The sequence below is a fragment of the Salmo salar genome, chromosome 03 (assembly GCF_965601325.2).
Source record: "Salmo salar chromosome 03, fSalSal1, whole genome shotgun sequence".
In the NCBI taxonomy this organism is placed as follows: domain Eukaryota; kingdom Metazoa; phylum Chordata; class Actinopteri; order Salmoniformes; family Salmonidae; genus Salmo; species Salmo salar.
The window spans coordinates 67,324,048-67,344,360 of record NC_138293.1 but is presented as its reverse complement, the minus strand read 5'-3'; the positions used below and the strand labels follow the sequence as shown (position 1 = coordinate 67,344,360).

At 41.9% G+C, this 20,313-nt stretch overlaps 2 protein-coding genes across 9 annotated transcripts; both read right to left on the bottom strand.

Annotated features, from left to right (window-relative positions):
- Window positions 1-719: 719 nt before the first annotated feature.
- LOC106601270 (transmembrane protein 106B) lies at window positions 720-8,500 on the bottom strand. Of its 4 annotated transcripts, none has more exons than XM_014193353.3 (7): window positions 8,379-8,500; window positions 6,249-6,462; window positions 5,350-5,503; window positions 5,053-5,193; window positions 4,898-4,941; window positions 1,491-1,544; window positions 720-1,017 (listed from the first exon to the last, which is right to left on the bottom strand). In XM_014193353.3, the coding sequence occupies exons 2-7, from the start codon at window positions 6,455-6,457 to the stop codon at window positions 900-902; spliced, it is 720 nt and encodes a 239-aa protein (XP_014048828.1). In that variant the 5' UTR covers window positions 6,458-6,462; window positions 8,379-8,500; the 3' UTR covers window positions 720-899. The 4 variants fall into 4 exon arrangements, with proteins under 4 accessions (XP_014048828.1, XP_014048829.1, XP_014048826.1 ...); XM_014193354.2 differs by having other exon boundaries at window positions 6,249-6,459; window positions 8,379-8,465; XM_014193351.2 differs by lacking the exon at window positions 8,379-8,500 and adding an exon at window positions 7,506-7,718 and having other exon boundaries at window positions 6,249-6,459.
- LOC106601267 (next to BRCA1 gene 1 protein) lies at window positions 8,188-20,286 on the bottom strand. 5 transcript variants are annotated; one of them, XR_006769195.2, is made up of 20 exons: window positions 19,914-20,286; window positions 17,597-17,659; window positions 17,489-17,507; window positions 17,357-17,379; window positions 17,036-17,221; window positions 15,790-15,867; window positions 15,435-15,631; window positions 14,979-15,104; window positions 14,501-14,704; window positions 14,129-14,288; window positions 13,685-13,954; window positions 13,325-13,532; window positions 12,948-13,202; window positions 12,687-12,848; window positions 12,144-12,561; window positions 11,940-12,022; window positions 11,452-11,550; window positions 11,197-11,293; window positions 10,840-10,994; window positions 8,188-10,733 (listed from the first exon to the last, which is right to left on the bottom strand). XR_006769195.2 is itself a non-coding variant. In XM_014193347.3 (20 exons), coding segments are annotated over exons 1-20 (2,883 nt in total). In that variant the 5' UTR covers window positions 20,016-20,286; the 3' UTR covers window positions 8,188-10,732. The 5 variants fall into 5 exon arrangements, 3 of the variants coding, with proteins under 3 accessions (XP_014048822.3, XP_045571082.2, XP_014048821.3); XM_014193347.3 differs by having other exon boundaries at window positions 11,475-11,550; XR_001327990.3 differs by having other exon boundaries at window positions 8,188-10,994.
- Window positions 20,287-20,313: the final 27 nt, after the last annotated feature.

Here is a 20,313-nt window from a genome sequence, read left to right as displayed (position 1 = left end):
CAACTCCAGTCCTGGGGAAAACACAGGACCACAGAACAAGCACAACAGACATTTATGATCTAAACATCAATACTTGAATCAGGTGTGTTACTGCTGGTACTGAACAAAAATGTGCGGTCACGTGGGATCCCACGTGATGAAAATAGAACCAAGTGTCTATACAGTTTGGTCATTTTAATGGCTCTAGTCTGGCCAAACCAAGTCTCCAAAGTAGCAGAGGGTGTCACGTTCTACCATCCTCTCATTAGAATGGGGTCTGTTAAATAATATATGGGGCCATGCTCTGCACTCCTACTGTGTAGTTGCTCAAATATCACAGATGAGGAGTTATGGGGATTGGAAACCTGAGGTTTGTGGCAGGCAGCCAAGTCTTGGGTTGTGTTCAGTAGAAACCGCTTGGTTACAAGTACAGGTAGTGGTAATAATATTCTGTCTCAAAAATACTTTCCCCTGTTTAATTCTTACTGGATGCAACCCCCAGTGAGTGCCTGTCATGGGTGAGAAAGGACTAGAAGTAGTTGCCAGCCCGTTGACATGGGTCACGTACAGTTCTTTGGCATGGCCACCTGCATTGTGCTATTTTGAAAAATGTGTAGTCCACTCAAGTCTTTCAGTTTCTTTGAAGACAAAACAGAGTAGCTTTAAGTAGGATGTAGTGTCAAAAAAGTAATTTCACAGCGCAAGTGCTACAGAGGTGCATAAAAAAGACAAACAGAACATTTCAGAGCTTTAACTTTAATTTCAAGCCCCACATTTTGGTGGTTTCTTTCTTCCCCATAACTTGAGGGACATTTGCATTTTTCAAGAAAAAACAACTATGGCTTTTGACCACACAGTTCTCCACAGTTCACCTCATGGCCTACTCCTCAGTCATCCTGCCCCTCATGGAGCCCTTGGTCTCAGGGTGTAGGGTTGATGAGGTGGGGTGTTGTGGTGTTAGACCCACAGTCGATGTATTCAAACGTGTCCAGGGAAAGCTGCTCAAAGTGGGCCAGGTAGTAAACAGTCATTGACATCCTGAGGGAGGAGGTGGTTACAGATTATAAAATTTTTCATCTATTATTTATCAAATGTAATCTATTATTTATCAAATGTAATCTATTATTTATGTAATTGTACCAGATTTAGGTCAGCCAGCTATCAAGGTTTCCTAACCATAGCCATGAAATAAACTCTCCCTTGAGCCATCACTGTAAAAACTGGGCCAAGTTAACAAGCAATACAGCCCTCAGATTTTAACCACTGATAAGAAATAAATAGGTTAGTCTCTGACCCCATTGGTTTACTAGGTGGGTGAAGTTGTGTCAGTTTATCATCAAAACATTTAATCATGAATTATGGTATTACATTTTTTTCACTGAACACAGATTCAACATGATTCTGGTTCATTGTTGAATATATGTATTATAATCTAAAATGGCTAATCTGTGGGAGCAAAGCTACATTTGGGGGGCGTTTTACCCATACCGACTGACTGGGCACATACTCACTGAAGATGGACAAATAACGTGTGGATCTTGATCGTAGATTTCTTGCAGTAATTGCTGGGAAGAATAAATAGGAGAAAATAATTAATACCTACAGGATTTCCTTATGAAAGATATGATTTCAAAAACAACCCACTGGGCACAAACTCGTTGAATTAGCGCTGTTTCAACGTAATTTGACAACGTATTGTGACGTGGAATCTGTGGAAAATACATTGATTTGAAAAAAAGTAACCAACTGTTGTTTTGAGGATGAAATTTCAACCACAGGATTATGTATGTCATCATGGTAACCACATTTGAAACATTGTATAAAAATGTTGAATTTGTACCTTTAAAACAACGTCAGAACTTCAACGTTATATCCACTATCAGAAAAAAAACAATAGGCTGGGCAGCACCTCCTACTGAAGAATTCATCCATCTACAGCTACCCTTGAGTCTCCCATCCAGGGTTTTAACCAAGCACAGCCCGGCCCGGCCCAGCCCAGCTATGAGATTTGTCATTGACTATTACCAATGTGCTATCGTCACAATTATTATTTAGATATCTGCATTTTAAAACTAAATAAATTCCCGGTTGCCATCTAAGTCATTCCAAAAGGTAGGTTTAACAAAGTAAATTAAAATGTGATCATACTTTATCACTTATCTTGAATGATGCTATTTAGGCCTATATAGCATTTGCAAAGTCATCAACAGCTGTTTAAATTCAACCCAGAATTAATCTAAAAATAGACAACACAATAGGCCTAGCGTTTCAAGCTCTGGTTGACTTCAAATTGAAATGAGGAGATGCACCTTCTGCTTGATAGTTCCATCTGTGCCAATGACTTAGTCTGGCTTTAATTCCAAATGTATAATTTGTGTTGGATTCACATCTCCATCTTATCCAAAAAGTTCAAGTTTGATTTTATTTAGTCCTATTCTTTATTTAAAGTGCATTTAAAGTTGAATTTAATTTTATCGCATTCTTTCATTTAGATTTTTGGTTGAGATGGCTTCATGAATACAACATATAAAATTGCTAATTTGTAGACAAACTGTGTCATAATACCCATAAAACCTATTAATGGGAAAAATGAACACTTAAAATAAGGGCTGTTTCTTGTGTAGGCTTACCCTGGCGTGACATTTTGTAACCATGTAAATCTCTTGGACAGGTGACTAATCAATATAGTCGCCTCTATTTACGCCGATTCGAAAACGCTAATTAGCATCAAGTAAACATCTCTAGCTGACACCTTTGCTAACAGGTAGTGTCAATTTCAAACTTGCACAAGAAAGTTCAAAGAATTCAGGTTTAAAAAAATGTAGCCAATATATTAATTACTACATTTAGATGGTAAGAATCTCTGGATTAACCTTTGCCTCGATTTGGCAGTCTCATCCAGATCATCATGGCATTTGTAGTTCTGTATGATAGCCACATTAGCATTTCATTTTTTAGGGGTAAATACAGGCGAATATATTGATATGTCACCTAGTCCTAGAGCCTACACGGTTATCAAAAAGATCATGCCAGGGTAAGCCTACACGAAACACAGCCCTTATTTTAAGTGCTTCTAAAATCCCCTATGGGGAAAATGAATGGTGGAAAACAATTGGAACCATTTCCTTGCTTGACTGCTAGGTTTTCTGGGTATTATGACTCATACTGTGGTACTCTATGGGACTAAGCCAGTGGCTCAGATGGAACTAGCCAAGCAGTAGATCCAGGTATCTGACAAAATAATGGAAACACTTGCGTAAACGAGGGATAAAAAGTATATTGAAAGCAGGTGCTTGGCAGGCCACTATTTTGACTACCATGGCTATCTATGCCCAATAGGATGACAAGTCCCCCATCCACAGGGCACGAGTGGTCACTGAATTGTTTGATGAGCATGAAAACGAGGTGAACCATATGCCATGGCCGTATCAGTAAGCAGATCTCAGCCCAATTAAAACACTTACGGGAAATTCTGGAGCGCGCCTGAGACTGCGTTTTCCATCATCAACAACACACCAAATTATGGAATTTCTCATGGAAGAATGGTGTCGCATTCCCATAGAGTTTCAGACACTTGTAGAATCTATGCCAAGGTGCATTGAAGCTGTTCTGGCCCAACACCCTATTAAGACACTTTAGGTTGGCGTTTCATTTATTTTGGCAGTTACCCATACCTCTCCTTTAAAATGTTGATATTTGGTTGCGTTGTCAACCAAACAATTCAATATTACTTTTGTAATACAGTAAATTGCTTAAAGTTAAGGCTATCTTACAAGCGAATGTAACATTCAACCCTAAAATGAGTAACATATCCAAGGCCACATTGAGGATACTGTAACTATACATTTCTTATGTAACCATATAAAGTCTGCATGTTCAAAAAGCATGCATAGGTCCTCACAGGTCTGTGGAGATCTTCACAATTTCTGTAATCTGTGCAGAATATCAATTGCACCATATACTTTTAATGTAATCTCAACTGCAATCTAGGCCATTTGGTTCTGCCTTTAAAAGAAGTGCAGTGAAAACAATCTGTTTAATAAATAAACAAAATATGACATTTCATTCCCACTTGAACTTTGCTGGGCTTTTAAAATGGTTGAAAGCACAGTGATAGACATTTGGGGTGACGACGCCAGACCAAAAATATGATTGTTTTTCCATTGGAATTTGGTTGTGCTTTAAGATGGTTGAAAGCATAGTGATAACACATTGGAAATTCATCTAACTTTTGGCTGTCTTTTTGAGTGGGTGAATATAGGTTGTAATCTCATTGATCAACATGTTAACCAAATTTTAACCAAGTATCCACATTGAAATGACATGGTGTGCCCAGTGGGAATTCTTTTGACTTCTTTCAGTCCAGAGGCCCTTTCATTTTGTGAATAGGAATTGCTACTGCTAGTGACAATTAGCCTGCAACACATGGAGGAAATGGAGATGGATTGTGCATGCCAGTGCTCCCAGCTAAGCAGGTTATGCTAGTTTATGTATGCTTATGTACTTTTGTAAGACAAATACTTTATCAATCTGTTCAAACATTTGACAGTCATGCCTCAGACTTGCTCTAAATACAAAAAAAAAAACACATTTACAGTTTTGCTTTGTCTTTATACATTATTCAAAACAACTAGCCAAGAAAATGGCAGGGAATAACTGTCTGTAGAGCACACAAAATAAATTCTCACATTTACAGCAAATGAGTTACATTACTTTCACATGACAACATGCCACAATCAAAATAAGCTTAGCTTTACAGCATAACTAAAATATAAGGACTGCTTCACTATATTGTAAGTGTGTTGCCATGGCACTTTGAATAACCAAACAGCCACAAAAGCAGCTTTATGTCTCACTACTGACTCGATGAAAGATTCAGCACCAGACATAATTTAACCAAGGTTATACTTGTACTTACTTCAGACCCTCCTCCACTAGCGTGACAGGAATCTCAAAGGCAAACTGTCAGGGGAAATAAGGAAGAGCATTAGTGAGTCAAGTAACAATATTTAGAGGCTTACAGAAGCTAACATCTATGCAGTATAGCAGTTGGTAATGAGGGGAGGTGCTCACCGTTTTGTCTGTGAGTGGTTTGACAGTGGTGACATTTTTCATATCAGCCTTGCCCACAACCGTTTTATCAAAAAGAGCCTGCACTGTCAAGTTGTAGGCCTGAACTGTAAAAAAGTTGTCATTGGTAATATTCAGGATGTTCTGTGATGGGAGAGAGACCAATGCGATTATTACATTCATCTCCAAAAACACTCCAGTGATGCAGAGGAAGAGACAAGAGGCCAATAATTTTATGGCATAGTCGGTTTCTATCTGGGCTGTGTGGTATATGAATGAATAAGTCCAATGAGGTCTCACCGTGATGTTCATTTGGACAGTGGTCGGGGTGAAGTAAACATAGACGGACTCGACAGCCACAGGTGAGAGGATGACACTGCGAGGAAACAAGAAGAAGAGGACCAGCGAGCTGACCAGCAGGCACAGCGTCACCGACACAGTGACATACAACTTCCTGTAAGGGGACATGATATGTACAAGTTGAGTATTGATTGAAGGCCCAGTGCAGTCAATGTTTTTTTTTCTGTGTTTAATATCATATTGTACAACAGCTGATGAAATTAGCACTGTAAAAGTGTGCTTTTTTTTTTGCTGGTTGAAAATGCAATCTACACAGGATCTTCTAATCAGCAGGTTTGCATGGGCAGGAGTTTTAGATTTCCATGGTGACATCACCATGTGGTTAGTAGACCAATAACAAAAAGCTCCAAACCTCTGCAAATAACAGCTAGTTTTCCTCTCTCCAGTCATGCTGCATTCAACTGCTAGTCGGAATTAGAAAACTCTGAAATGTACAACTTGCTAACTGGTTGTGATACACGTGCTGCGTTCAAGGAATCAGCAAGTCGGGAGTTCTGACTAGCATGTGAACGTGGCATACGACCACGTTGCTAGAGAAAGTTAGCTAAAAAGCTTGTTAATGGAACTCTTTACAGTAAGTTAATTCATTGTTACCCAGAAATTATTTGGGAAAAAATGGCTGCATTGCATTGGCCATTTTAACATACCTCATTAACATACCACAAGCGTTTTCATGCAGTATACACAAACACACCTAGATACAGATGCCCACTCACGGAACGCAATAATACTTTGCACACACACTGAACATCTCTACACACCATAGACTTAAAGGACCTTCTAAATGATGCATGTGGGAAATAAAACAATTGTTGCTGTAAATCTCAACATGGTCTTACGTGTGTTGTGGTTTCAGCCTCTGATCGGAGCAAGGTATCACTGCCACCAATTTGCTCTCCTGACCTCGTGGGATGCGGCCCGTGCCCTGGCAGGTTGGGCAGTCCAGTGTTTCCTCAGAGTGTCTCCTGTTAGAGGTCTTCCTCCTGTCTTGCTGGGGTACGATGGCCTGCTCATCATTCTCCCTGAGTTGACTGGAACCAGCTCCCATGCCTGCTAAAGAGACAGTCATATATACAGGTAACTGCCAAAATAATGGAAACGCCAATATCAGGTGTCTTAATAGGGCGTTGGGCCACTACGAATCATCAGAACAGCTTCAATGCTCCTCGGCATAGATTCTACAAGTGTCTGGAACTCTATTGGAGGGATGCAACACCATTCTTCCACAAGAACTGTCATAATTTGGTGTTCTGTTGTTGGAAAACACTGATCAGGCACTGTTCCAGAATCTCCCATAAGTGTTCAATTGTGTTGAGATTTGGTTACTGACACACCTGTGGGGACACATTTGACTCCCATTCAAAATCCAATTTTCCTTAACCTCAACCCCCCTAGAAATAGCCTTTTTATTTGTGGTGACCTGCAAATAGTCCACAGTTGGTCAAATTTTTGTTTGTTTACAATTCTTGTGGGGACTTCTGGTTCCAACATGTATAGTTAAGCGTGCACTCCTTTGAGACCCCAATTTCAAAGTCACTGAGCTCTCTTCTTCTAGCCAAAATAATAGGCAACTGGGGACCTTTTATATGACCCTAAGTATGATGGGATGTTAATTGCTCAATTAACTCAGGAATCACACCTGTGTGGAAGCATCTGTTTTCAATATACTTTGTATCTCTTTTACTCAAGTGTTTCCTTTATTTTGGAAGTTACCTGTAACGTTAGTTGCTTCACATCAATATAATGATACTTTACTATTTGATATTTCTGACGACAAAGGATTATATTCTGTGTATGTATGTGCTTTGCTGTCTTGATGGATTTCACAATGGAGATGATCTTAAATGCATACAATTATACGATGTTTCATTCAATTCGCAGACACCGAACCAATTAGATCGAAGTAGGCTTTGTCCAGACATCAGACATTTTATGTGAATTAAGACTACAATTTAGCAAATAACCGATGGCGAACGTTAGTTTTAATCTAAACAGAAATTTGACTACGCATTTACAACACTCAGCATACAAGTCTTGTGATGAGTTTCGTTTCCCTGCCACCCCTGAAGAAAACTTGTTGCACTGTGTTTACTTGCCTTGTTTATGGGGTGTTACGATTTATAAAGACGGTGCCGTCATCAAGATTATCTGTAATCTAACTCCACACCATATGCCTCACAGCAGTCGTGAGAATTGTCTAATATTCTTCTTATGTTGGTCACGTTCCCACTTCACTGAGCAGTGGCGCAATTTCCTATCCAGATGAGGGTGACGCAGCGTAATTCTGCTGCCACCCACAGGAAAGAAATAATTAAAGCGGCTATATATAACTTTTTGCGGAAGCAGACCAAATTCACATAGAAAGGTGAGTTCTAGAATCTGTAATTTTCATTGAAAAAAAATCTAAGAAGCGGTAGATGTGTTCTATTTTTATGCTTCCCGTGATTACGATTTATTTGTGAGTCTTTTACTTTGTTTTGTACACCAGCTTCAAACAGCTGAAAATACACTATTTTTGGTTATGGAAAATATTTCAGTGGTTTAGATGGTACAATTATTATTTTACACTGCACTTGCTCGTTTAGTCACAAACTGAAATTAGGCAGATGTTAGCAACCAGAAAATGGCGAAACAATTTGTGCATAGTGCATCTTTAATAGGTTGCCTACTCAATGTTTTTTAAACAAAGTCAAATAAATACATTGATTCCTGGTTATGTTTTTGTGTATGTGAGCATTTTAAATATTTTTATTTAGCCTTACTCAAAAAAGTGATATCTAAGTGTAGTGACTTTTATTAGATACAGATATTTGTACATCACAGGTAGCCTATGTATTTTAATTGCCTGGAAAACCAACATTGACTTGCATTGAATTCTAGGTAGGCAGAAATGAGCGTTTGAATCAGGAAAGTTTGCTTTCACTATCTCTACAAGCCAGAATGTTGAATAAAATTATGTTTTTACGTACTTTACCGGTTGTCTGTGTGGTTGGTCCTTTTGGTGTAAGGAATGTGAGACAATATCCACAGGAAAGTATAATTACATTGATTTCTATCACCTGAAGCGTGCGCAAAACCATGTAAACACGTGGACGAGCTCGGCAAGTAATGCATGTATTTTTATCATGTGTGCTTGCCGGTAAAGTACAATAAAATATAATTTCTTTCAACATTCTGTCTTGTAGAGGTCGTATGAACTTTTCCTGATTCAAATGCTAAATTCTGCCCGACCTAGAATTCAATGCAATTCAACGTTAAGGTTCCTGGCAAGTTTTTTTAAGTGCAACACAGAAAGAGTTCAGACAAACTGCACATTATCCCTCCCCAAAAACTTTTTGGAGTTCTCATTCTTCACCCTCTATGAAAATATCCTGCCCATATATGAAGGTATGAATGTTTCAAGTACATGTATGTAGAAATGTATGAATCACACTGTTTCTGAACTCCATTAACCTGCCATCATTTCTGACATGTAGTTTTCCACTGTGGGAAAAGCTTACTTTAATTCAAAAGACCACAATCCTTATTGTCCTTGAATTCAGTTTCTCCTTGACACCCTAAAAGCTGACTCATAAGTGGCAATAAATCAGATACCATCACCTGGTAGGACTGTACATTTTAGTCATTTAGCAGACACTTATCCTTTGGTAAGACAAACCCTAAGAACCATTAAGACTAAACTATACCAAAATAGGGTTGATTCAAAGTTTTTTTTTTTGTATTAATGATTTTTACCAATATCCATTTGCTACATTATATGACTGACCACTAAGTGTTAATTCTTTTTCACAATGCTCACAACCCTGTCAAGTTCCCCTTAGTGTACAAGACATAAGCAAACCTTTCCAGTATCTTTTCTTCAAATATAAACATATTAGAACAGTGGAAATTCAAGCACAATGACGTGAGCAAGCTTCAACCAGAAGAACAGAGGCAAATCTTCCTTTACATTTCCAAAAACAGCCCTCAAGCATTCAAGTCTAAAACAAAAAATCTTTTAACAACAAAGATTACCTCCTAGGATTACCTGAAACACATTAGCATCTCCATATTGGAAAATAATAAAAGCATTTCAAACTTGTTACATACTGCTTGATTTCAGTTTTTAGTTTTGAAAGAACTTGACGTACATTTTTTTTAAAGAATGATACCAAGTGAAAAAAATTATGCCAAGTTTAAAGAATGATACCAAGTGGAACGAGTCAATGCTTTTGATATTTCATGATCACCAGGCCCCCTGTATGGTTCTGTATGGTCCCTCTGAGGACAATATAGTGCAGATTGAAGACATTTTGTAAAAGAGGCTAATTCATTTCTTGATAAAATCCCTTCAACAGGATCTTAAAAATTATAACGTCCTTCACTTCTTAAGCAGCTAGTATTTTGGGTTTGCATCAATATTTATGTCTTCCATGTGCAACAACAAAAAAAACATTTGTATATATTTACATGATTTTTCTTTTTAAACCCAAATATACTCCTAGTTAAGAATGGTGATTAATATACCCTATCAAAATGGAATTAAATGGAGTGCATCAATGTAATGGTCCTCATTTCAAAAATACTTCATGTGTACACCATTACGCACAAATATACATAGCATGTTGTCAGCCATGGCACGACATCACAGAAAGTAGGGGAATGATTATCTTCAATCAATAAGACACACATATGTCTACAGTACGCCGATACTTTGAACAGTTAAGCTGAGAAAGGTTTAAGCATGTGGGCGTGTGTGTGTGTGTTTAATTGCTGTGATCTGAAAGAAGCATAGCATTCTCCAACACTGACAGTCATTCACACTTGGAACGAGGACCTGACGTATCCACTATTCAAACACTCTATGAAGTTGATTAACGTCATACAATGTTGACTATTGCCACAGCTTATCATATCGTAAGACCTATATGGTTCTGGCTCTCTGTGATAAATATTACACCCAACACCCCTTCAGCTAAACTTACACATACTGTAACTCTTGAATATACCTGGTCTATGGCTGCATATTCAGCCTGTATTCCAATCTATGACTTGAGTATACTGTTTAACAGGAATGGCTCGGCGATAGCAACTTGTGATATGTTTGCCATTTGTTACCACAGCAATGAAGGTGTTCTCCTGGAAAGAGTAGCCCACCACCACATCCACCCCCCTTCAGCCTCCCCCTTTACTATGCAAAAGCTAACAGCCAGAAACGGCCATGTTAAATGAATCTACATACATACATACATACAGTAGCTATTTGATAGTCTAAATATCCCAAAGTCCGTGGGAATGTCTCTTTAGGTCATAATCAGGATACCTCCTGTCAACTTGGACCAAATCTAAAAGAGAGGAAGAAGAGACAAAAGAGGTCAAAGCGGCAGAGGTTACACCCATGACGCCACCCCAGCTCCTCCTCCTCCCTCTCCTCAGTAGCGGGTGGAGTACCAGTCATTGTCGGTCATCTGAACCAGTTCATTGACCACGTCCAGCAGGTTGTAGTTGTGTTTCTTCAGCAGCCGCTGGTTGAGCGGCCGGTCACCAAAGCCCATCTCCACCAGCACCCCCATCATGGTGTCCTGGGTGGCTCCATCCACTGGGGGCTGCAGGAAGGACAGCATACTGTTTAAAATACACCTCCTAGATACTAACTTGTCAGTAATGACATGCTAAAGTAGCCTTACAATGGTGGCATTCCAGTTCGATGTCTCAACCACCATGATATAGCAATCTTCTGAGATTGCAAAAAGGATGACCTTGAATACTATCATTAACAGCACTGTAGGAAGTGAATGGAGGACTGACCTGCACTGGGCCAGGCTGCCCAGTGAACAGAGCCTTGTAGGCGGATGCTGCGACAGACAGGGCTCCTTTCACCAGGCCTCCAGTGATGCCTGGGTGGCTAGAAGGAACAAGACCGACAGAGAGGGGCAGGGAGTGAGTCTTACGGACACCATTTTGGTTCTGGTCAGCCAACACTAATATCCTTAAAATTGACATTCCACTTTAACAATCTCTTTAACAAGAGAGATCTCGGAAAATATTAGCATCTGAACTGACTGAGTTGCACATCAGGGTCCCACCTAGGGTCTTCGGAGTTGTCTTCTGAGTCACCAGAAGCAGATGGACTGTCTGGTTGGCTGTCTGGCTGCTTGGAACCTTTCAGACACAACCACAGAGATGACTGGTTGGTTATGTTCTGGGAAAAGGATATACCGGTATGCTCATATGGATAAGTTGTAGAGCTCTAGAGGGGAGTGTATAGAAGGTGCTCTTTGACAAGAATGACTACAAGCAGACCTCTACTCCATAGCCACTGATCTAGTGCTTAGCACTTGTGTTTGTTAGAACCAAGCAGACATTGTACTTTTGATATTATCGCTGAATGATCAGACAGCAAAAAGGCACTGCAGCAAGCAGAAAACATTATTACTGTTAGGGCATTGTCGTCAGTTAGGCCCAACTGCCTTTATGTGACGAGCAAAAACACTTTGTTTCCTTTAGTTGCTAGAACTACTGTTCAGTATGTGACCGTGTGTGTTCCTTACCATCCTCTGACTCCCCCTGCTGGTAGACCTCAGTCCTGTCCAGGGACTCTGCTGCTGCCTCGGTCTGATCATTGCGGTCTAGGCTGAAGACAACACCAACAATATATGTCTACATTTTGGAACATCTCAGCAATTTGGCACTGTCAAAATGTGTAATAGCACTGTAAACCTATTCCCAAGCACAGCTGGCCCATGGTTTCTCACCTGGGTGTAAAAGCTGAGTTGAGCCGAGGGGGTGCCACCACCACAGGGGTTAGGGGCACAGCGTCCAACGTCTGGGAGGTGCACAGCATATCGTTGGCGCTGCTGGAGCCTGAAACTGTCTCTTCTGCTTCATCTTGCTCCCCCTCGGGAGTGGTACGGCCCTGGTGGTCGGGGTCTGTGGGCGTGTCGGGGGCGTCGCCAGGCTGGGAGAGGGCGGAGCTGTACATGGACTCACCCAGCGGGCGGCTGGTGTCAAAGCAGTCAGGGAGGATGATGATGTAATCCTCGGATGAGGCTGAGGAGGAACGGCTGCGGACGCCCCTGTTCCCCTCTGTCAACTCTCCTTTATCTTCGCCCTTGTCTTCGTCCCCTCTGGCGTCCACGCAGATGCTCTCGATGTCTGACTCCAGTCCCTCATCTGCAAACGGTCAAACTATTTAATTGTTGTTTTTTACCTGACAACAGGGCCCAGATTTGAGCTCAAGTAGTTTTTAATCAACCAATCAACTAATTGAAAACAGGAGGATAAGTTGGGCCAATCACCTGGCATCATCAGCTCTGGTATAGCCAGCTGGGGTGGTGCTAGGGCTGGGGCCACGGGGGATATGTCCCGGGCTTTCTCCGACCTCACCTCCAAACGCTTCTCAACACCTTTCCCTTTAAGAGAAGAGGAGGCGGCGCCACCTTGGGCTGCTGGGCGGACCACTGTGAAGATCAGGGAAAGGAATTTTGGTTACACAATGTTATGGCCCTTAATCTGGTATTAACATAGGCTTAATATGGAACTAATTAATAAAAACTCACCTTTGTAGGGGCAGTTCCCACGCAGGGGTGTGTGGTCTGGGGCCTCCTCCAGTGTGAGCGAGCGCATCACCGTCTCACACACAAACTGAGTCCCGCTGATATCCTCCTCTCCCTCCTCCTGGGCTGGAACCCGGCCCCCCTCCGCCCCTGGCCCCAGGCCCTGATGGGCCTCTGCTTCCTCCTGGATCAACCCCAGGGTGGGCTTCTCCTGCAGGGGACCGTCATGAGGCAGTGGGGATATGCACGGGGTCATATCTGTGTGGAAGAGAGAGAAAATGAGAGAGAAATTCAGAAAAGAGACGGAGAGACCCTAAGTGCAGTCAACTGATTAGGAACACCCTGCAGATTTAGCATGTGAATAGCAATGGAAGGCTTACCTGCCGGGGTGTTGTTGGGCACGCTCTCTAGTTCCTGAACAATGTTGATGTCCAGCAGCTCAAAGGAGAGTAAGTCCTGGGCTGTGAGCAGGTCCACAGAGGGAATGTAGTATTCTCGTTCGTCTTGGTCCACTGACATGAGTGCTTGGTCCCTAGAGGCTGCAGCACAAGACTTCCCACCCTTATCTGTGGAGAGGGGGTTCTTCCCCTGTAGAGCACCAGCAGATCAAAATAAATGTTACCCAGACAGAATACATACTTAACTGAGATTACTACCATATTTTCCAGAGAACTACAGCATTGTATAGCAGTTTGGGATTGGCCACTGAGAACCAAAGTCAAGAGGGTGGGTGGACTTGCCTGAGGGGTGACGCAGGGCGACACCAGCACGCCATCTGCCATCACGGCTGCAGGGGCCAGGGGGTCCACCACAATGCTGCACCAGACGCGAGGGCCAAACTGCTCCCCACCGTGTGCCAGACGCCAGTGGGAGGTGTATGAGCCTTCCAGGGCCGGGGCGCATAGTGCCACGCTTACCACGCCCACCTGACCTGGCTGCAGGAAAGGCACAGCCACCTCACGCCAGCGGTCGCCCGACGCCACAGCCAGATTCCCCCACATGAACTTCAGCTGAGAAGGAGATGGGGGTAGAGAGAGAGAGAGAGGGGAGGGAGAGAAAGGCATAACATTGACAGTCTAACTCTCATCGTCGTGTCCTCTCTTTCTGCTAAGATTACTGTGGCTGTCAATGGTAACCTCAGATAATGTGCATATCCCAGGTGCATCCTCATCCCATAATAGTACCTTGGTCTCAGAGCTCCAGCTCACGCTGCCAGTGTTTCTCATCTTCCAGTACTTGATGAACTTGGTGCCCGGGCGAAGACGAGTCCCATCAGGCAGGTTCTCGTCCAGGAACAGGGCCGTCATGGCTGGCACCACCAGAGGGCAGGGCCGCTTGGGACGCCTGGGGAACAAAGCGCCAAAATACACTATTAAACCACAGAACATCTTTCTCCAAAGCACAACTCTCTCTGTCCCTCCTTTTGACAGCAGTCGAACTACAGAGACAAGACCTGTGCCTCTCGCTGATTTGACCTCAAGATACACTGAATAACAAGCCTTGCAAGCAGTATCTACTTTCATCTAATTTTGGTGAACTGTCCCTTTAAGACGTACTCCGGGCTGTTGGCCTGGGTGGCCCTAGGTTGGAGTAGGACAGGGGAGGAGCTCCCGTCGCCGGCGGCACTCCACTGCAGGCCCCTCCTTTCCATCTTCAGCTGCTTCCTGATCTCCTTTACCTCCGCCTTCAGCTGACGCTTCTCAGCCTTCAGACGCTGCTTCTCTGCCTTACGGAAGCTCCGGTCCCCTCGCCGGTAGAACCTGGGGACGAGGTAGGGAAGGGGAGAATGCAAGGGTTTCTGATTGGCCATCATAGGACAGTTCTGACAACTTTCTGATGACAGTGATCATTGTAGGATTGAAAATTACAAACACAAAACAACCCGCAAAATGGAGAGTAATTTGTCATATCAAACCATAGCAGCCCCATAAACAAGAATTAATTAACATTGACACCCCATAAGCATTAAAGGAGGTTCCAAAAAGTGTATATGTAACTGTTACAATATGTAATATTTTCCAACCCTGGTCTTACCTGCTGTGGTCTGGGGCTGGTGAGCCGTGCTCAGGGATGGAGAGGGGTGTTCTGGCTCTCACCAGGTTGTGGCTGGGGTCATGGGAGAAGCTGCAGGGCTCACACAGTGTGCAGGACGTACACACACTGGGAAAAAGAAAAGCAGACATTCAGGGAGCGGCACACCAAACAAAGGGCCCTCTGATTATTTTAAACTGATCTTAGGTGTCGCATACTGAAGAAATGGAAACGACAACTGATCGAAGGAATTCGTTTGTTTTGGAGCAACACAATGCATGTTGGAGGCACTAAATTAAAAGCATGTGGGAGTAGGCTATTTACAAAAACATGTAAGAAATATCTGATTACATTGGTGTTTATTTACCTTGACGCACATTTTAACTAATTCACATTTGTCAATGTCCTCCCTAGTCTCTCTCTGAGCCACCTCTCTTCTCCTCCTCCTCCCCTTCTCACCTGCACTGGTATCCTCCCCCAGCGGTCTGGCCCCGGCAGCTGCTGCAGGCAGGGGTGGAACTAGGACCCCCAGGCAGGGTGGAGGAGGTCACCTCAGGGATCTGGGCCTCAGCCCCAATGGGCTTGTGGATGCAGCACTGGCCCGAGAACTCCCGACAGATTTTCTCCACTGCCTCCCTCACTACTTGGTCTTTGAACTGGATGACAAGAGTTTGGGTTACTGATTAGCTAGTTAGCTTAATTTCATCTATAAAATATACACATACAACCATAAATTTCAAGGTTAAGTGGTATGATTCTAAATAGTACATTCATTGAAGATAAAACCACAGTAATTTCCAAATCATGTCCTCACCTTCTCCATGTAAGATGTAAACCATGCTGGAGGTGTCTTATCTTCCTCTTTGGTCCCCTTTAGTTCTTTCATGATCACCTTGGAAACCAAAGTAGAAACACATCGGTGAGAAATCAGACAAATAAGCCATATTTATTTTAGGACACGCAATGACTTAGTTTGGTCTTTACTTGTATTAAACGAATACCTAATGACACAAAGGCTTATTCAATTTGAAAGAATTAGCTATATAAAGTAATCGTGCTGAGCGATTAGTAATTCGAGGTCGATTCGATTTGGTTTTGGTTCGATTATAAAAACAACAACATGAAATACACTATGCATTATGTGGGTTGAATGCTGTAACACAGAATAAAGCAATTAATAAAAATCCCATGAAGGTAGTGACTGTCCATTACTGCTTATCAACCATCACTTATTCACCGAACTTTAATAAAATATTGCAGTTGTTGTGTATATTACATGTGTTTTATTTGATTACTTTTATTTCATTTCAAGTCATCTCTTCTCTATATAGCTGCTGCCTATGCAGTCTGACAAAATCTAAAACTGTAGTTCTTCAAAGTAAATAAGGCATACTTTTATGACTTCTGAATAGCAACTACCACTCACTTTGTGTATTTTCTGGTAGAGATACCTCACGAAGCAACAGTTGCTCTCTATATCACCTCACGCAATCGATTATGGTCATTGTAGTTAATTACCACATTTTATGCGCTAAACTATGTAGAACATTGGCCTGTTGGAATGTACAACTGCCTACTACATCACACAGTTCAGGCTGGATCTAATTTATCTCTAGAGAAACTGAGATGTGCACACTGAGCGAAAGGGATTTCAAATAAATAACTAAATAAATATAAGGTACAAAACATATATATTTTTTTGTACCTTTATTTAACTAGGCAAGTCAGTTAAGAACAAATTATTATATTACAATGATGGCCTACCCCGGCCAAACCCTCCCCTAACCCGGACGACACTGGGCCAATTGTGCACCGCCCTATGGGACTCACGAACACGGCCAGTTGTGATACAGCCCGGGATCGAACCTGGGTCTGTAGTGACGCCTCTAGCACTGCGAGGCAGTGCCTTGGACCTCTGCACCACTCGGTCCCTATAATTTAACCAACATCGGTTAATTAGTTGTTTAAAAACCGAAACATAACCAAAATGTTGGTTAATCGCTCAGCACTATTAAGTAGGAAGTATACAGTAGTGTGTATATCTATAGCTCTGTCCTTACCATGCTCTGTTCGGGGACAGCAGCCTGGACCTTCCGGCTCACCACCTGAGCCAGGGTTGGGCAGTGCTGTGGGGGACGGAACCCTCTCTTGGGCTCCCCTCCAGTGGCCTTGGCCGGCACACGCGTGGGCTGACCCCTGGTCTCATACACATTCATGTGCAGCCGGTTCCCTTGCCTGGATGCACTCTGATGAAATCAACATAGAGGAATGATGGTTAATGTATTGCTTTGTTACTTGAAGGCGTATTTTGGATCCTGCCTCAGGTAACAGTCAGCATAAGGCCTAAGCAGGACAGGAGTCCGATTGAAGTTACCACCTACCTTTAATGCCTCCTCATACTCCACTAGAAGAGGAAAAATATAATTATTGAACATGTTACATTGAACAACTAACTAATATTATGTTTGGTACAAAACATAACACAATATTATGTTTGGTGCTTTACTACTTACTTTGGCTGTTTATGGACACCTGAAACACAAAACGGAAATGTATTGCAACAACATTGTAATAGCATGATATTGCCATTCCCAACAAATTAACTCTTTGCTCTCACTCACCTCTTCATTCTCCTCATCAAAATAAGTAACTTGTAGATTACACAGGCCAAAGGACCGTTTCACCTGTAGACAAAAGACACAATCTAAAAACCAACCAGTGTATTACATGATTTAGCAAGTTGTTTCTCAGACAAAGGACAGGCGCCTCCAAATGACATAAAAGTGATCATTTTAAGGAGCCAAAAATCAATCATGTTATCACGGTTATATTTATGCTATGCCGTAGTATCCCATATTTGCTAATTGAATGAACAATCAGGGCTATGATGTGGCATATGATGCCTGAAAGGAAAATTGGCTCCTTGAAGGCAATGCCATGGCAACATGGAGACACAATGGCAATTTCAATGAGGATGAACTCCGTGACTGGTGACTGGACAGCGGAGTGACAATGGAGTCTGAGCTTGCTGCTGCCAGGAGATTCAGAGGAAAACAGTCTCATAAGCTCTCCTTATAGGAAAAACACCAACTGGCATCCACCATTCACCTTGCACTCAGTGAAATTAAGATTTCCCATTTTACTGTGGGAAGAGAGAGAATTCAGCCCATTGCAAGATATTTTATTGGCTTGCTTTGGAAAGTGACACATCTTGGCATAAGGGGACGTTGTCAGATGAGGTGGCTTGGCTCAAATGTTTATTTTGACATCATATGGCAGGGCTGTTAAACCCTGGATTGAGAGACGGAAGCCTCAAGTGTCATAAGAGAGACTCGCCCTCGAATCAATACCCTCCACATACTGACGTCAAAAAGAGAATAGTACTAACATGAACCAAGCTATCATAGGCGAGTAATATGTTCTGTTATTGTATTTATGAAAAGGAAATGAGAACCGCAGAGAACCAGCAACATTAACTGTAGCATGCAGTGTAGCCCTCCATCTCAATAGGCTGACTTTTGTCAATAAAGTGTCACTGGGTTAAATATGAATTAATCCCAAAATGATGCAACTGAATAATAGATGATAATGGGGCATGTTTTACCTTTATTTAACTAGGAAAGTCAGTTAAGAACAAATGATTATTTACAATGATGGCCTACCAAAAGGCCTCCTGTGAGGATGGGGCTGGGATTATTTAATTGTTTTAATATAGGACAAAACACACATCACAACACTACATAAAGAGAGACCTAAGACAACAACATAGCATGGTAGCAACACAACATGACAACAACATGGTAGCAGCACAAAACAGGGTACAAACATTATTGGGCACAGACAACAGGGCAAGAAGGTAGAGACAACAAACATCACGCAAAGCAGCCACAAACGCCAGTAAGATTGTCCATGAGTAGATAGACTATAAGCAGAACCTATTTCGACAGCCACGGCTTCAAGCGCTCATTTCAAGAATGTCACTGGTCGTCCTTACTGTTGTTGTTACCATTGACATGTCATATGGAACAAACTGCAACAAAAAAAAAATCACTAAAGCTGGAGACTCTTACCTCCCTCACTAGCTGCACCAGCTGTCAGAGCAGCTCACAGATCACTGCACCTGTACATAGCTCATCTGTAAATAGCCCATCCAATCAACCTCATCCCCATACTGTATTTATTTATCTTGCTCCTTTGCACCCCAGTATCTCTACGTTCACATTCATCTTCTGCATATTCTACCATTCCAGTGTTTAATTGCTATATTGGAATTACTTGGCCACCATGGCCTATTTATTGCCTTACCTCTCTCATCCTACCTCATTTGCACATACTGTATATAGATTTTTCTACTGTATTATTGATTGTATGTCTGTTTATTTCATGTGTAACTCTGTGTTGTTGTATGTGTCGAACTGCTTTGCTTTATCTTGGCCAGGTCGCAGTTGTAAATGAGAACTTGTTCTCAACTAGCCTACCTGGTTAAATAGAGGTGAAGTAAAAATGTATACTCATCTACGTGGATGCCCTCTTTCAGGGCAGGCAATACATTCATGTCTAATGTATCTTCAGCAAAATATAGGCCTATTGTAATATATACACTTTTATAAATAGCAGCGCCTCTTATTTTAGCATTGCTCGATATTATGTTGTTGCGACTGGGATGTTGTTGTAGTACTGATATTCTGTTCGTTTAGATCGCTAGCTACTGTAACTACTAGCTAACATTAGGCCCTAATTGTTCAATACTGGATTGTCATAGCTAGAACAATGTTCTCAACTACAGGGTATCAATCATTTATACAAGGTATACAACATTTAGCAAATAAGCGACCGGCGATCGATGGTTGATAGCTTTAGTTTCAGTAACAGCCTACCGTAAACGTATGCCAAGATGAATGCTGCTATGAAAACACCAGCGTCGTTATCCTTGCTTACCATGGCCTCCATTGACTCCCAACTCTTCGTCTCCGAACCTGACAGGAGAAAATTCTTCGCATTCCCCCTGAAATTCACCTTCAAATTGATGTAGAAGTCCATTGCTCCTTGTTTCTATGAATTAAAACATATCAAGGAAAACAAAAATGAATCACTATTGCCGAGATAAATACAGATTGTGTGCCTTTATGGTATGTGACTTATCCGGATGAGGCGTCTTTTCTGTTTACATCATCAGCTATGTAAACACACCCATATGATCACGTGACAGAAACGCATATTTGAATCAATGCTGCGCAAAAATAAACACGGACACACCGTTAATGTAATACACGGACGTAACTTTTTTTTTGGATCAGTATATAATCTTGTATTTTAAAAATAATCCACGAGAAAAATA

Excerpts from the sequence above, each read along its gene's own strand:
- LOC106601270 (XM_014193353.3), bottom strand. The coding sequence starts at position 6,457 with ATGGGAGCTGGTTCCAGTCAACTCAGGGAGAATGATGAGCAGGCCATC. Across the intron at positions 5,504-6,248 it reads AGGCTGAAACCACAACACAC|GAAGTTGTATGTCACTGTGT; the intron begins GTAAGACCATGT and ends GTCCCCTTACAG. Across the intron at positions 4,942-5,052 it reads AACCACTCACAGACAAAACG|TTTGCCTTTGAGATTCCTGT; the intron begins GTGAGCACCTCC and ends TTCCCCTGACAG.
- LOC106601267 (XM_014193346.3), bottom strand. The coding sequence starts at position 20,015 with ATGGACTTCTACATCAATTTGAAGGTGAATTTCAGGGGGAATGCGAAG. Across the intron at positions 15,868-17,035 it reads CTGTCCCCGAACAGAGCATG|GTGATCATGAAAGAACTAAA; the intron begins GTAAGGACAGAG and ends TTGGTTTCCAAG. Across the intron at positions 15,105-15,434 it reads GGGGGAGGATACCAGTGCAG|TGTGTGTACGTCCTGCACAC; the intron begins GTGAGAAGGGGA and ends TCTTTTTCCCAG.